Raw genomic sequence first — 16,761 nt, forward strand, 5'->3', positions numbered from 1 at the left:
CTGGCATAGTGCGACATTCCTCCCTCTGAGGAGGGCAGGCCCTGGCACAGGGTGCCCAGAGCAGCTGTGGCTGCCCCGGGGTCCCTGGAAGCGCCCAAGGCCAGGCTGGACATTGGGGCTTGGAGCAGCCTGGGACGGTGGAAGGTGTCCCTGCCATGGCAGGGGTGGAACGGGATGAGCTTTAAGGTCGCTCCCAGCCCCAGCCACGCGGACGCGTTGCCCAGAACAGCGGATGAAATCCGCGGCTGCAGTCGGGCAGGGGAAGGGCCCGTGGTGCCCTGCCCGGTGCTCCGGGCACAGCCGCCCCTCACAGCCCGCAGCCACACCGCCGTGCCTGGGACAGCCGCCCTGTGCCACCACAAGATCACCGCTTATAAAGAAAGAAACAGTTATCTCAAAAGAAGCACACCCAGGGCAGGGTTAGGCACTCCCAGTCCCAGGATGTGGGGAATCAAACGGGAAAGTTAAAAACATGCATTACCTTTTTCCTTCCCAAGCTGTCCTTTCCAGAGGAGCAGCTCTCCAGCTCTGGAGCACTGAGGCAGGAGCAAGCGAGGAGAGGCAGGCGCAGCCTTGGGGACGTGCAGCCCCCAGAATCTGCGGTCCTGATCATGTCCCTGTAGGGCAGGATCACAGGGAGGAGCGTCGCCAACAGGGGAGAGCTTCTAGAACCACTCACAAGTAGAAAGGCCCAAAGAAACGGACAAGTAAAAAAATATTTATTTAATCTGAGCTTTTGTACTCGACAAATACACAAGTCCCAGAAGGTTAAGCAGCAGCAAATGAAACAAAAATTTAATAAAGAGCGATTCCATCTTGGGGAAATTCATCCAGTAATTGCATTTCCCAGTTAAAATATGGAATACGAAGGCTGAAGGAAGCTCCTGGATTTGGGTTTGGGCAGTGCCATCATGGCCAGCTTCCCAGCAGCTCCCTGCACGCCACCAACACTGCAGGACACAGAGCTGGCTCCAGAGGAAGCTGGAGCCTTCGAGCTCATTGTCTTCTTGGTCCTTCTGTACCTGTTGAAGCCGCTGCAAAAATCAGAGAGAAGGTGTGTGTGAGACACCTGTGTCACCTGCCCTGGCCCCTGCACCAGCCTGCACTCACACAGGCCCCACCGCTGCACCTTCTACAGGACTACACACTCATTTTGTAAAGGTTATTTTTTTTTTTAACACACACGGCTGCAAAACAACCTCTGAAATGCAAACAGTACAGCTGTTGCTCTGGGATGTACCCAGGGGTGAGCAGCAGCAGCTAATGACAGATATTCCGGTAGATGGGAAAGTGCCAAGGGTGGGACAAAACCTGCTGGGCTGGGAAAACCATTTGCTACAAAAACCAGGGAGCAGAATGATGAAAAATGGGTCAGGGAAAGGGAAATCCTTGGGAAGTGACAGATCTGCCCTAGAAACGCAAGACCAACCAACAGCAGATGCAGTTGTTGCCTTGCATGATACAATCAGAAAGAGAATCTGAACTAACAAGGGGCTGAAGTTCAAATATTCCATCAGATGTTCAAAGTTTTAAGACCTCTTTATGATTTCAAGCAAGGAACCTGGTCAGCCTGCTAACGCTGGCTATGGCAGAACACTAAAGGCAGTGTGCCCTGCTTAACCTGTGGCAGTCAGACGTGAGCACAACTGTTAAATACCCTCCTCACCAGCTTTTCAAACCAAGCATGCAGAAAAGCACAGCAGGGCAGTTCTGACCAGGCACCTGGATAATTTTAACACCACTGCTTAAGCCCAAACTGAAGAAACTGCAGTTCTGGGATGATCACTTTGCAAAGAGAAGAGACCAGTGACCCCCGGCACGTACCCTCTGGGGTGGAACTGCTGGCTGCCACCACCACTCGTCTTTTTCCTCTTGGAGTCCCTGGAGTTTGGCGGCCGCTTCCTTTTCCTCCTCTGGTTTGTGTTATTGCCAAAATAGCTGGAGGTTGTACCTGCATCCTCTGCCTCTCCATCGCTGCCCAGCGAGCCAGGGCTCCCCGTGGCTGTGTCCGCACCGGGGCAGGCAGCATCCTCTACACACAGCAGAGAGGGAAAACTAACTCAGTCAAGGTGTCCCCCGGGCCAGGCAGCCACCAGAACACACTGGTGGGATCAAAACATCCGTCCTGGCTCTTCCTCACCTCCCCTGCACTGCCCCAGCCATTTGGAGGTCCCCTGAATTTAGCTGGTGGGAAGGCAGAAAGATTTGGTGTGTTCTGAAAGTGATTGCTCCCTTTAGGAATTATCAAACTGTAAGAATTATTTGTGATTAAGACACGGTAACTTTAGAATCAAATGTCTGCTAGAGGAGGAGAGAAAGGCTCTGAACAGGAAGAACATGTTGAGGTACAAAGCACACCTGGGATGGAGCATTCTGAGTACTTATCCATCACTTTAATTATTTCTGCACCGTATTTCTCCAGTTTGTCTTCTGTGACACCATCGATCTGCAGCAACACCTCCACGTCTGAGGACAAGGTTTCTGCAACACAGCAAAGTACCCCTCAGACATGGCAAACAAATAACTTTTTATAGAGATACCCTGAAGGACATTATTTCTTTTCCTACACAGAAGCCCCAAAGGACTTCTGAGAAACCTGACCTTACCTGCGATTTTCTTTAGGGTGGAAGTACTGAAAATGTTGAAGTAATGCACATCAAAGACTTTGCCCAGGGTTTTGCAGGTGTCTGTCAGTTCACTGAGGCACTGTTTGACCACCTCTTCCCGCTGGGACGTCTTTGCCATGGAAGCCCTTTGCCTTCTGATGGCACTGGCACTCTCTGTCTCGTGGAACTCCACCTGTTGAAAGGAGCCATCCATGGGAGTTCCTGCACACCCTGACTGACAGCACAGGAACACAGCACAGGAAACAGAGTATCCTCTGATGGACCAAAAAGAGCTGTTTACCCAGTATACATACTTAAATAATTTTTTACAGGCTACTCAACCACACCCAAGTTTCTTCTACAAAGAGCTACAGAGTTTAGAGAGAGGGAAAAGAGCCCACTTCCCAGCTGGCTTCAGAGGTCACTGAGGTAATGCTGAGGGCTCTGTCCTGGTCCAAACACAGCACTAATGCAGAGGAGGGGCTGCCTCCAGGTCTGTTCCATGACCTTCATGAAGTGCCTATCCCCTCAGATCCCACCAACGACTAGGAAAAAATAGAGTAGAAAAAGAAGGGAGTGCTGGTCCTTCTTCCTCTTCTTAGCCATCTTTCAGAATTCTCCTTCACTGTCCCTGCAGGAATCAGATGTGTGGGGAAGAAGAGAAAGATTTAAACCTCTCCAAGCCTCTCAAACTCACTTTTTGCCTCACAGCATTATTACTGGAATACTGAGCTAGGAATCACACTTCTTGGATTCTGTTCCTTGCATCTACCAGACATTAGCTCGGCTGGAGGCAAACTGTGTTCAAGCTACCCGAGGTGATCTGCTGAAGGAAAAGTGCAGCACCTTCCTTAAAACAATGCCTTGAAGAAAGGAAATAGTGACACACCTGGAGTGACCCATCCAGCACAGCCTGGGCTCTCTCTCCCAGAATGACATATGCCACTGCCTGGTCATTAGCCGTGATGTACAAATCCTCATCCAGGATCTTGTCCAGGACCAGTTTCCTAAACAGCCTTTCAGCGTTGTGCCTGGAATAGGCAGCCCCCTTCCCAAATATTCCAGACTGAATCTTGGCACTCGTTGAACCTGTGCAACAGACAGCAAAGGATGAGCCCGTGCTCACAAAGCCCATGTGCACACGCATTTACAATCTGGGGGAGATTCCCAAGGCAGTCTAATCACATTCAAAAAAGCCTTCCAACACTGGAAAAACAATACTATCACTACAGCAACCTGAAATGGATTAAATCTTCAGTTTCATTTATTTTGGATCACTTATCACCAAGAGGTTCTTGGGAAGATTAACTTTGCAAAATACACGTTTTTTAAAACGCCTGCTGGCGTTGCACAGCCCTCTTGATTCCTGGCTGGAGATTTGTGCACCAGGTTATTCAGGAGTTTCTGGGAGAACAGACTCACCTAAGAAGATGTCCACCATCATGTTCAGGGTGTACCTGCCAGAGCCTGGATTCCTCTTGCCGTTCATCCGCCCCCCTTGGCCGCAGTGCTCGTGCACAAACCGCACAATGCTCTTCACATCCTCAGTCACATTCCTGGATTTATAATCCTGGAAAATCAGACCTGGTTAGGACCGTTACGGGTTTCTGCCCTAATCCAAGCTGTTACTGGCAACCTCAGTTTTCATTACTGAGCTTTTCTCAGCTGTGAGAATTGAGTCTGTTCCAAATAAAGAAGCCGTGATTTCCTAGTTAGTAACCCACAGTGATACAGTCACAAGGATCCTGGATGTGGTAATACAGAACCGGTCCAACTGACTGTTTGCAATCTCCCTGGGGTTATTTGTGCAGAGTGAGGCGCAAGATTGCTGGGTGAATACTGGGAATCAAGGTGAATTATTTGGAAAGCATTCTTGTAATTATCCTGCCACGCTCCAGAACTTACACATCCAAAACACATTAAAATGAGACTGAATAGGCATTGTCCTGGTCAGATTTGGTTCCAATCACAGCTGTGTGAGGGAATGCTTCAAACACAGAGCTGAGAAACAATATCCATAGGTACAAAACTGATCAGGATCCCTTCCCTGTCGTCCTCCACATCTGCCTTCCCTTCTGCTCCTGCTCCTGCCACTAAATTTGCATAACCCCGAATGTCTGGACCACCTTCAGCAGTGCACACCTGATGTGGCCCTCACGCTGCTCTGGCAGCACAAAGCTGCCCTGACAAGACCAGGACAGGAGCTGAAAGGATTTCCCCACAGTCACTGCAGTGGATCTGATCTAAGCTCCTGCCTCCTACAAGGAACATCCTCATGCCTCTGACAGGAACAGGAGCATCACAAGACCATGGTTAAACCCTGAAAATACCTGGAAGCACCACAAAAATCCAGGACTTTCATTCCTCTCCTCCACTTGCCTTCCCAACGGTCGCGTTTTTGATGCAACCACTTTTTGATGCCGCTAAATACAAATTCGGTTTAGCACCACTACAAATACAGCCTGTGGGGTTTTTACCTTCTTCCTACTGCAGTTGTCACAAATCACTTCGGGGTGGTCCTTGCAGAAGGTGGGGTTGAAGCTGGTTTCCCCGAAGTAGGCAAGCAGCTGGACGCGGCGGCACTCCACCACATTCTCACAGTAGTGCACCATGCTGTACAGGTTGTCGAAGTGGGTCTGCCTCGTGTGGCTGTTCCCATCCTTCTCCACTGCAACACAGCAAATTCAATGGTCTTTGTTAAAGCTGCACCTCTGCGTTTCAACAGACTGTGGAAAAAATTGGCCTTGCTTAAAAAGCCCGCAGTATTGGGTTTGCTTAAGAAAAGATGAGTGGGTTAGTACAGAGCAGACGCAGGACAGATTTTATCTCTGAAGTTTTAGAGAGCTGGAGAAGGGAAATAAGCCTGGAGTGACAAAAGTCAAGAGATGGGTATGTGGGACAGGATGAGAGGAAGTGGCCTCAAGTTGTGCCAGGAGAGGTTCAGATTAGATATTGAGAGCAGCTTCTTCATAGAAAGGGTAGCAAAGCCCTGGCACAGGATGCCCTGAATGGAGTCACTATCCTTGGAAGTGCTCAAAAAATATGTGGATGTGGCACTTGAGGACATGTTTTAGTGGTGAACAGGGGGTGAAGCTGGTCTGACAGTTGGATTTGATGATCCTAAAGGCTTTTCCAACTTTAACAATTCAATGATTCAGTGAAGCAAAGTGGTTTTGACTGAAATTAAGTACAAGTGACAAAAATCCTGCTCCTGCCACCTGAATGAAAACCATCCAGGTAGGGATTCCCAGTTTTCCCCTCCCGGCAATACTGAACCACCCGTGGCACTTGTAAAAGAGAAATAACACAGGCTAAATGAGACCAGCCACAGTGTGAGCGCGGTAATGTCAGCTCCGGGTTCCCGGAGGAGAACTCACTCAGGATGAGCCTTCTCAGCCTGGTCACATCGCTGTAGCTGTAGAAGAGCAGGCAGTGGGACATCTCTCCATCCCGCCCAGCTCTGCCAGACTCCTGGTAGTAACCTTCTATGGATTTGGGAAGGGACGCGTGGATAACGTAGCGCACGTCAGGCTTGTCAATGCCCATTCCAAAGGCAATCGTTGCACAGATCACCTGGAAGGAGATTATCATGTTCTAGACACAGTGTTATGGAAGTTACTCCTGCCGTATCACCTGGAAGGAGATTATCATGCTCTAGACACAGTGTTATGGAAGTTACTCCTGCCATATCACCTGGAAGGAGATTACCATGTTCTAGACACAGTGTTATGGAAGTTACTCCTGCCATATCACCTGGAAGGAGATTATCATGTTCTAGACACATGTTATGGAAGTTACTCCTGCCGTATCACCTGGAAGGAGATTATCATGTTCTAGACACAGTGTTATGGAAGTTACTCCTGCCGTATCACCTGGAAGGAGATTATCATGTTCTAGACACAGTGTTATGGAAGTTACTCCTGCCATATCACCTGGAAGGAGATTATCATGCTCTAGACACAGTGTTATGGAAGTTACTCCTGCCATATCACCTGGAAGGAGATTACCATGCTCTAGACACAGTGTTATGGACATTACTCCTGCCATATCACCTGGAAGGAGATTATCATGCTCTAGACACAAGGTTGTGGAAGTTACTCGTGCAACACTGCATGGACAGCAGACAAGTGAGCTGGATTAGGAAACCTGGAGGACGCAGAATTTCAGCTGTAACGGTGCAGAACAAGTCCAGAACAGCGACAGCCTCCCCTCCTGTCAGAGGAGCCACTCCAGACACGGGAAAAAGCCCAAATCCCAGACTCTGCACAGCAGCAGTGTGCCAGGAGCTGTTTCCGAAGCCCTGCACTGCTCAGGTCTTCCCTGCTGGAGCGGCACACCTCGGTACAGCGCTACAATCTTTTATTCACAAAATTCCCAGTGAACGGCGGCGGCTGTGCCCCAGCAGGTCTGTTGGGGTCAGTTATTCAATACTGCAGGCATTTGGTACTGACACTGCACAACTTCCCTCTTACATCCCAGGCCAAGAGGGATAAAAGTGCCCAGGTCTTCCTCCCTTTTCCTCCCGGTTTTTCTTCACCTGGCATCCCTCCTGATTAACCCACTTCTGCTGCACGAGATCCCTGTTGGAGTCGGTGAGGCCGGCGTGGTAGGCCAGGGCAGCCAGCCCCTCCTTCTGCAGGATGGCTGCAGTGGTGTCACACTCGTGCCGGGAAAGGCAGTAGATTATCCCAGAGTCATCTGCAGAGAGATGGGAAAAGGAACTTGAACTACAATACAGTTTTATCTCCTTCCCCCGCTCAACCTGCCAAACAGATACCGACCTCTTGCCGCTGGAATTAAAGATAAGAGTAAAGATGTAACTGTTATTATTTTATTAATATCAGATAGTCTTGACAGTTTTTTCTATGCAGTCTTTATGGGCTTTTGGTGAGATGGAATAAAGAAATGATTTCTTCATCAGTACTGTGCACTCTCAGGATTTAGAATACGTGAACAAAACCTATATAATTCAAGAGTTAGAGCAGTTCAGTAAATGCTCTCAGACAGAGAGTACAGCATGGGAGAAGTGAGCCTAGAAAGATGGGAATCTCTGAAGGTAGCTTCAAGGGGAACTACAGATAAGCAGATCAACACAATTAAACAATTAAGATATTGGATGACCTTTATGCTCTGAAGACACAATCCTAAAAGCTCTGGCAGGCTCCAGAAGGGTGATTAAAGAGCAACACCATAATTTACTTTTCCCTCTTAACTTAAATTCTCAACTTTAGAATGCACATAAATCTGATTCCCATCTTCAGTAACGTCACTTTACCTCCATTTTTCTTTTCTAGTAAATATATCATTATTACAGCATTATAAAAGCTTTTTACTGCCTTGAGAAGTGCTTCATGCAAAGGCCTGTGGGCACCGTGCTGCTCAGTACTCACGGGGGTGATATTTTTTAATCCATTCCAAGCAATCCATCGCCACTTTCTTCGGCTTCTTGGGCAACACATCGTACTTCAAGTTCTGCCTGTTGAAGCTCATCGTAAACCTGAAATGTGACAGTTCACGGTGCTCGTCAGCCTTACGGGTAGAGTCACGTTGTGTTAAACACCTTCCTTCATCACGCTAGGAAGGGCTTGGCAAGTTTTTTGTTTCTTATGTTAATATTTTTTATCTACCTCCTATTAAATTCCATGCATTTCATTTCATTTCATTTCATTTCATTTCATTTCATTTCATTTCATTTCAATTCATCAGGCACAGCTACACCAGGATTTCAGACAGGCCATGTGATGCTTTTTCTTTACTTCACTAAGTTTCCCACTCCAAATTCCAGAAACCTGCTGAGCGACTCACACTTGTGGTTTCAGCATCTCCAGCTGGTTGAGGATGTCCTTCTGCACGCGGGGGTTGGCAGTGGCCGTGAGGGCCATCATGGGCACGGAGCGGAACTTCCTGCGGAGCATGTTCAGGCGCTTGTAGTCTTGTCGGAAGTCATGGCCCCACTGGTTGAGAAGCAGGGTTTAAGTGTGACGGGGTAAAGTGCAAACGGGGTCTTTTGGCACGCCCACAAACGAGCGGAGGTTTTACCTGGCTGACGCAGTGCGCCTCGTCAATGACAAAACGCGCCAAGAGCTTCCTGTCGTAGAGGTTCTCCAGGGCGGACATCAGTCGGCTGCTGGCACACACCTGGGACCAACAGTGGCAACGGGAAGCAAAATACCTGGGCTAAAAGTGTCAGCTGGCCTGGCTGAGAGCACAGAAACAACTGTCCTGGGCTGCAGAGTCACCCTGCACTGCGCAGGTGAGATGGGGCACAGAGATGATGCCAGGCAGCTGCTGCGGGATCCCACCAGGTTCTGGGATCACCTGTCCCTGGGATCACCTATCCCAAGGACCCCCATTCTGAGGAAATTTCAGGAAATTGAAATGACTTATGTCAGGAAACAGAGGGAAAAACAATGCTGAAGAGAGAAACACAACCAGCACACTAACCAGCCCCCTCTTACAAAGCTCATGTGCAATAATATATTTTTGAGGCAGCACATAACGCAGCCCAAGGCAAGCTCTGACAATCTCCTGTCACGCTGACAATGCTTTATTTTTCCTTTATTTTTCCTTTATTACCCTGTTCAGAGCAGTCTGGATTTAGTAGCTACTGGACAGTGATTAACGTGTATCAAGACAGATTGAAATAGGTGGGCACGGGAGCTTGTTTTAGGAATTTAAATCTTACAGACATGCTCAGCTCTTATTCCTGGCTAATTACTGACTGAAATTAGTTACATCCGTATGGATTCTTAATGGGTTATTTAAAACCTAGCATTTTTTCCCCAGAAGCCTACCCTGAGTGCAGTTTTTTAGCACCTCACAGCGATCCCCCCCTCACAGCCCCTATGGTTTTACAAGTGAAGAAGATGAAGTACAGACCTTCTCAGGGGTGACATACAGCAGCTTTATCACAGGGTCTTTCTTTGACAGCTGCATGTAGATTTTGGAGGCATCAGCATCTGTCCTGTCACCAGTCAGGTACGTTGCAGCAATCTACATTAAAAAAAATATAAATATATGGATTGAGTTTTACTACATGCAAAATGGAAGAACCTCCAAACGTAGCCCTGCCTCTCATTACAAACCAGTTCCTAAGCAGTCAGCCTTGGGAACACACATCTGGGGACACACGTTTGGGGACACACCTCTGGGGACACACGTCTGGGGACACACATCTGGGGACACACGTTTGAGGACACACCTCTGGGGACACACATCTAGGGACACACATCTGGGAACACATGTCTGGGGACACATGTTCAAGGACACACGTCTCGGGACACACGTCTGGGGACACACCTCTGGGGACACACGTCTGGGGACACATGTTCAAGGACACACATCTGGGGACACACATCTAGGGACACACATCTGGGAACACATGTCTGGGGACACATGTTCAAGGACACACGTCTCGGGACACACGTCTGGGGACACACCTCTGGGGACACACGTCTGGGGACACATGTTCAAGGACACACATCTGGGGACACACATCTAGGGACACACATCTGGGGACACACGTTTGGGGACACACCTCTGGGGACACACGTCTGGGGACACACATCTGGGGACACATGTTCAAGAACACACCTCTGGGGACACACATCTAGGGACACACATCTGGGAACACACGTCTGGGGACACATGTTCAAGGACACACGTCTCGGGACACGCGTCTGGGCACCCTGGGCGAGGGGAAGGTGTCCCTGCCCATGGCGAGGGGTGAAACCAGATGAACTTTAAGATCCCTTCCAACCCAAACCGTTCTGGGATCCTGTGATCTCCTGCATGCACATTTCTGCTCTATCACGTTTCCAAGGATGTTCAGCACCCCCAGAGCCGCCCTAACTCAGGAACTCCTAGGACTCATTCCCTCTGCAGAGTCAGGCTCCTGTGTAGGTGAGCGATTACAATTCTCAGGATCTCAGGACCAGCACCTGCTCTGAAAACCACAGCTCCAACACCCAGCGCAAGGAGCAGCAATAAATCCAGCGGTCACACTGCCAAGATCCAATTTAGTTCTTCCCAGGCAACTTCCCGTGCCGTTCACAGTGTCCACCTAATCGATTTATGCAGTTTATATTGAGGAGACACAAGATCTGCTGTAAAATTCCCGATTTCTAATCCAGTTACCTGCAGTTTCACTCAATAAAGCTGCTGGAACTTACATCCAAAGTCTTCAGCTTCTGAACCTGATCAATGATCAGCGACCTCAGCGGAGAAATAACGACAGTGACCCCGGCAGAGACACAGGCTGGCAACTGGTAGCACAAGCTCTTCCCACCTCCTGTGAGGACGAGACACAACACAGCAAGCGTTGGATATCGAGGGAAAAGGGATGGAGACTTATTTCTTATTTCCCGTTTTACAGCACTTCTGGAAACAATGCATTTCTACCAATGCCTGCCACAAAGTGACACCTGTAGGGCAGGAAAGAATTACCGTGTGAATTATTAAAGGAAGGCAGAAATTCAAACCCCTCACTCCAAATACCCTGGTGCAACAATAGCCCTGGAATCCTGCAGTCACAGAACCCCAGCGGCACAAAGGCACAGGGGAGGAGAAAAGCTTGTCCCAAAGCCTGCAGAAGGAGCTGCAGATGTGTGCTGTGCTCTGGGGGCACGTACCTGTGGGCATGAGGATGAAACAATCCTCCCCCAGCAGAGCAGCATTGATGGCCTCCAGCTGGTTTGTCCGGAAACTGTGCAATCCGAACTTCTTGTGAAATATATTCATCATTTCCGCAGAGTGGGGAAATTTCATACCCCTGAAACGCTCCAGTGCAGGGTTATGGACCACTGGATCTGGGAGACAAAAAATGATGTAATTACAGTAAGTTATGACATCAAGTTAGGGATGAAATTGTTCACTGTCAGAGTGGGAGGTCCTGGCACAGGGTGCCCAGAGCAGCTGTGGCTGCCCCTGGATCCCTGGAATGTCCCAGGCCAGGCTGGACAGGGCTTGGAGCAGCCTGGGGCAGTGGGAGGTGTCCCTGCCGTGGCAGGGGTGGCACTGGATGGGATTTAAGGTCTCTTCCACTCCAAACCATTCAGTGACTCTGATTTTCACCTCTCCTTTTGCCAGCCTGTCCCTATATGAACCTGAAATGACACCGACCAACCCTGGGCCCCAGGGGGACTGAGTTTGCTTCCACAAACCCATTTTGGAGCACTCTGCAGTGAAAACCATTGTACAGCTCTGAATCAAAAACTGCAGAATCATTATTTAACTAAAACACAGAAACACCCTCATTTCCAATTTCAGCAGCTTCATCTTCCAGCAGCCTGAAACCCGCACCGGAAGGGAATACTCAAGTTTGGAATCATTTGGAGGAAAAAAAAAACAACAAAAAACCCAAGGTGACTTTGCAAAAAAAGGAACCAAAAAAAACTTCCACAGAAACAAAAGGCATGGATGTGATCTGCAGTAGGTTACTTGGTCTTAGATGCAAAAAGAAATTTAAAACAATTTAAAAATGGAAAAGCCCAATAATCCTCAGGAGCATGATTCACCTGGATGGTTCTTGGTTGCCATCAGCAGGCCTGGCTTTGGAGCAGCAGGACTGGATCCCGCAGCCGAGCCCTGCGCTCTGGACATGATCTTGGACAGGAGGGATTTGGCAGGAGGCCCCTCCCTGCCGGGCTGGCGCTGCTGTGCTGGGGACGGCGCCTCAGGGGCTGGAGCAGGCACCGAGCTCTCCCAGTCCTCGTCCAAGTCATCGATGTCAAAGTGATCCAGGTCGAAGTCGAGATCGTTGGTCCCCGAGCTGCTGGCGGCAGCAGCGGCAGCGGGAGCTGTGCTCGGAGCCCTCAGGGCCGTGCTGGTCAGGGGCTGGATCCCACTCCTGGCTCCCGGAGTTCTGTCCCAGCTGCTGTCCAAGGACTGGGGGCTGAGCCGGAGGGGAGCTCCCTCCCTGCCACTTCCCTTGGGAAAAGGCAGCTCTGCAGTTCCTGGGCAGGGCATCTCCTCAGCACTCTGCCTGGAGGAACGAGTGCTGTCCAAGGTTTGATTTGTCTTTGCAGAGAAGCTGCTGGAAGGAACAGAAAGCACCGACGGCAGGGTGGTGGATTTGGGGGAGTTTCTGTCAGAACCGAAGCTGCAGCGTGGGCCAGAACCTGGACCTGCACCAGCACGCACACGGGAGCCCTGCTCCACGGGAGACTTCCAGCTGCTAGGAAAAGTGCTGCTTTTGCCATTTTGGTTCAAACTGACAGAATTAGCCAGCAATTTTCTCCTGCGAGAGATGACAAGGGAGGGAAGAAGGAAAAAAAATATATGTTTAGTCACAAGCAATGATTTCCCAGGTTCTACAACATTCATTAAACAGCTTTGTCTCACGGCTATTAAGCATTTTGACATATGGTGGTTCCATCGTGTTCTGAGTCACCATGTTTGAAAATGATTTCAAACAAACCTCGGCAAGAGAATACCAGCAGAAGAAACTAATGACACAACTGTGACATCATCTCTACAGACATAAAATAAAAGAATTCCTGAAAGTAAGGAACAGATCCAGGCAGGGTAGAATATAAAAAATAAATCCTTAGAGGCAATACCTGAAGTTAGAAGTATGCCTGAACCAAATCATGCTTTTAGGTACTTTCTAAAGACTATGACTACAGCAATGAGAAATAAAATAAGTTGTTGTAGTGAGAACATTTACCGAAGCTCATAGTCCCATTCCAGGAAAAACCTAACCAAAATCCCAATACTCTGTCCATGTACTGTGCCATCAGATGACACAGCAGACAAAGCAGTGGGTCGTGGCAGCAATAATTCCACTGGAAGATGACAAGTTCAGGGATATCAGGAGAAATCACCATCCCTGCGGTCAGGGAGAGGGGAGACACCACCCACTGAATGCCTGGCAGGTCACAGCTCATCCCGTTTGTGCAGAAGCTCCTGGTGCCCCTCCTCACAGAGCCCGTGGCACTGGATCCTCCCCTCTGGCAGCACACTGACACTGACACCCTTGGGGTGTTTTGTTCCCCGCCAGCCAGCGTTTCACGCGTTTCAGAGCCCTCCCGCCTCGCTCCCCAGGGTGCTGGGGACACCTGCAGGCAGACCCGAGCTGCTCCAGCCTACCTGAGCTCCCTGTGCTGCAGCAGGGCTCTGGCACAGCGCAGGGCCTGCAGCTCCTGCAGCGGGATGGCATCCACCAGCTCACAGATGGCCTCCATGACTCCGTACAGCTGCGGGGACACGGGCACGGCCTCACCTGGCACGGGGAGGGGGCCCAGCTCAGCCGTTTTCGTCACAACAGGTGGCAGGAGGATGACACCCTCCCAGAGGACAGTACGTTGCAGTAAATCAGTCTAAACAATTCGCTTCCAACATATTTTTAGTCCATTTGCATAAAGAAACTGTTTCTGTGTGCAGGAACTCAATGAATCTATTTCTGCCCTTGTCCTTTATTATCTGTCTATAATCCAACTATTTACGTCAACTCTCCATCTACAGATGTTAATTCTCCACCTCCAAGTTAATGTTCTTGGATTACACAGGATAATAAATAGTTCCAAACCACCCCCCAAACCCCGAGATATGGAACTCCAAAGCATTTTGTGTACCTGAATCCCCTGCACTGGGATCCCCTCCAGGGTGTGTTGTGGGAACCTTCTCCTGCCTGGCCTCGGAGCCGCCAGCTGTGCATTTTCCAGCAGAGGGAGAGTCTCTGAAAACACAGCTAACACCAAAAGAAAGAGCCATTAAAACACAGATTCCTGTAAACTGAGGCATCACCATCGATCAGAGGGATTTGAGATGCGTGTGAAAACATAAACTCCTGAAGGCCCAGGTGGAACCCAAGAGCTGAGCAGTCACTCATCCTGTGTGGAACCTTGCCCCGGTAGTTTTCTCCCATCCCGCTACAAAAGTAACTCTGCTTTTTCCTGAAGTGAAAGCCACCTAGAACACCAGCCATCAAAGCAGTATTCGATAAAGCATTAACTGCAGCTGCCAACCATCAGCCTGCCAAGCAGCAGAGACACACCAGCTCAGTCTGCACCTTTTTAACAAGCCGGAGTTTGGGGTTGCTTTTGGTGCTTTTTTCTAATCATGCGAGAGAGGGATGTTTTCAGCAGTGAACTCTGATTACCTGACGCTCTGTACAGACGGGGAGAAGGGAGGCAGCTCCTCCTCAGGGGAGGGAGGGATGATGTCCAGCTCATCCTCCTCCAGCTCAGCCAAGGGCCAGGAGGCCTCGTCCAGTTTTGGGGAGCTGTTCCCAGCCCCCTGCTGCTCCTGGCCCCGATCCCCTTCAGCACCAGCAGCTGCAAGAGAAGCGCATGGATATTGCTGGGTAACACCGCACGCTCAGCCTGCCACAAGGAGGGGGAAAATTAGCAGGCAGACTTCAAAACGCTCGTTTGATACAGTTTCTGATTTTTAAAGAATGAAACTTACTGCTCCCTTTTCTCCCCTCATTAAGAACAGACAGACAAATCCCCACAAACCCTCATTTAAGTGGAAGAGTGACACAGCTAAGCCTGCAGTCACCTGTGCCTGGCAGGAGTGAAACACTGAAGAGGTCTCTTTTTCTGCAATAGCCTTCTATAAAAAGTATTTATATAAAAACCTGTTTCTATAAAAAGCTCCTATCATATTAAATCCTAGCCTTAAAAGAGTGCAGACTCATCAGCTGGCACAGTCCCTGTACTGGAACTGGAAAGTAAATGTACATTTATTGTGTCTTAAAAGAAAAATCCTACAAAGAAATTAATTAATTAATTTCATTAATATCATTAACTTATTAAAATTAATTTCACAGAGAAAAGAAAAGACAGCAAAATACTAAGAACAGAAACACAGTTCACAAATCTTTTCACCATTCAGTGTAAGGGCAGCATCCCAGAACACTCTTTGATGTTATTCAGCAGCATAAACATGTTGATTTCCCAAATAAAGGTCCAAAGTTTCCAAACACAGGAAGTAAAGAATCTAAAACAGAGCAGTTCTGTGAGACAGAGCTGCCAAAGCAATGACACGCAGGAATTTTGTGATCATAACTGAGGGTTGGAGTTCTTTTGTGGCGCTTATTATGTTTGCATTAAAAATGGAGAGAGATCACTTTTTGTGGTTTAATATTTCATTTAGGTGTGAGATGACTTTATGTAACTTATGTTATGTTACGTATGAATTTTCTAAGTGCTCTTCTCTCCATAACATCCCCACAGGTTACTGATCATGTCAGGAATGCCCTGTGGGAAGTCCTGTAACTCCAGTACACGAGCAGCTGCTACTCCTGCTCGGGCAGAAGGCTGCGCTGCTTCCAGGCCGGGGGTACCCAAACGGGAATCCAGGAACCTGGATGAAATCAGGGCTGCCCGTCAGCCCCAGCACGTAGCTCCCCGCCATCCCTGACCAGCCAAGCCCTCTGGGTGCAAACACAGAACTTTTTCCAGCTCGGGGTACCTTCACACAGCCCGATCCTCTGTCCGTGTACCGTGCCTTCACACGGGTGACACAGCCCGTTACCTGGGCGAGCCCCGGCGCCGGCCGCATCCCGGGGGGGCTCAGCAGGTGACCCGCAAAGGCCGAGCCCCGCAGCCGAGCTGGCTCCGCTGGGAGCCGAGTCCTCGAGGCAGATGAGGGAGCGCTGCGAGCTGGGGCTCTGCCCGGCCTCGGGCGCTGCCTCCCCGCGGCCCCCGGGGGAGCCGGGCGGCGCCGGGCGGGGGCTCGGCCGCGGGGGCTCCTTGCGGGGCGCTCGCGGCCCCTTGGGGGACGCGACGGGCGGCCGGGAGAACTTCTTTTCGATTCCCGACAGGTCGAAGTCGTCGATGTCATCCCACTCGTCGTCGATGGTGATGACGGGGCCGGCGGCGGAACCGGGCCCGGCTCTGCCGGCGGGAGCCGCGGGGCCCTCGGCCGCCCGGGCGGGGCCCGGCGGGGCACAGGCGGGCCGGGGCCCGGGGCCGCGGGGGGCGGCGCAGCCCCGCGCCGGCGCTTTCCCGTCCGGCGGAGCCGAGGCGGGCACGGCCAGCGAGGTGTTCACGTCCTTGTCCCTCAGCACCGCGAGGCCCCGCGGCGCCTTCTTGAAGGTGAAGCCCCTGCAACGAGACGAGCCCCCGTGACTCCCCGGCCGCCGCGGCCGCCCGGCCCCGCTCCCCAGGGCCGGTACTCACGGCGGGCGGTCCCGCGGCGGCGCCGGGGC

The 16,761-nt window shown here is 50.3% G+C and overlaps 1 protein-coding gene across 1 annotated transcript; it reads right to left on the bottom strand.

Annotated features, from left to right (window-relative positions):
• Positions 1-702: 702 nt before the first annotated feature.
• BLM (BLM RecQ like helicase) lies at positions 703-16,190 on the bottom strand. Its single transcript, XM_040076911.2, has 20 exons — positions 16,023-16,190; positions 14,707-14,881; positions 14,180-14,295; positions 13,695-13,827; positions 12,122-12,843; positions 11,237-11,413; positions 10,778-10,896; positions 9,486-9,599; positions 8,646-8,744; positions 8,412-8,560; positions 7,997-8,103; positions 7,144-7,304; positions 5,984-6,179; positions 5,084-5,274; positions 4,029-4,176; positions 3,496-3,695; positions 2,607-2,799; positions 2,359-2,481; positions 1,825-2,032; positions 703-1,034 (listed from the first exon to the last, which is right to left on the bottom strand). Exons 4-20 carry the CDS (start codon positions 13,787-13,789, stop codon positions 851-853), a joined length of 3,186 nt encoding a protein of 1,061 aa, XP_039932845.1. The 5' UTR covers positions 13,790-13,827; positions 14,180-14,295; positions 14,707-14,881; positions 16,023-16,190; the 3' UTR covers positions 703-850.
• Between the last annotated feature and the right edge of the window lie 571 nt (positions 16,191-16,761).

This window comes from Hirundo rustica, chromosome 13, assembly GCF_015227805.2.
Source record: "Hirundo rustica isolate bHirRus1 chromosome 13, bHirRus1.pri.v3, whole genome shotgun sequence".
NCBI classification, from domain to species: domain Eukaryota; kingdom Metazoa; phylum Chordata; class Aves; order Passeriformes; family Hirundinidae; genus Hirundo; species Hirundo rustica.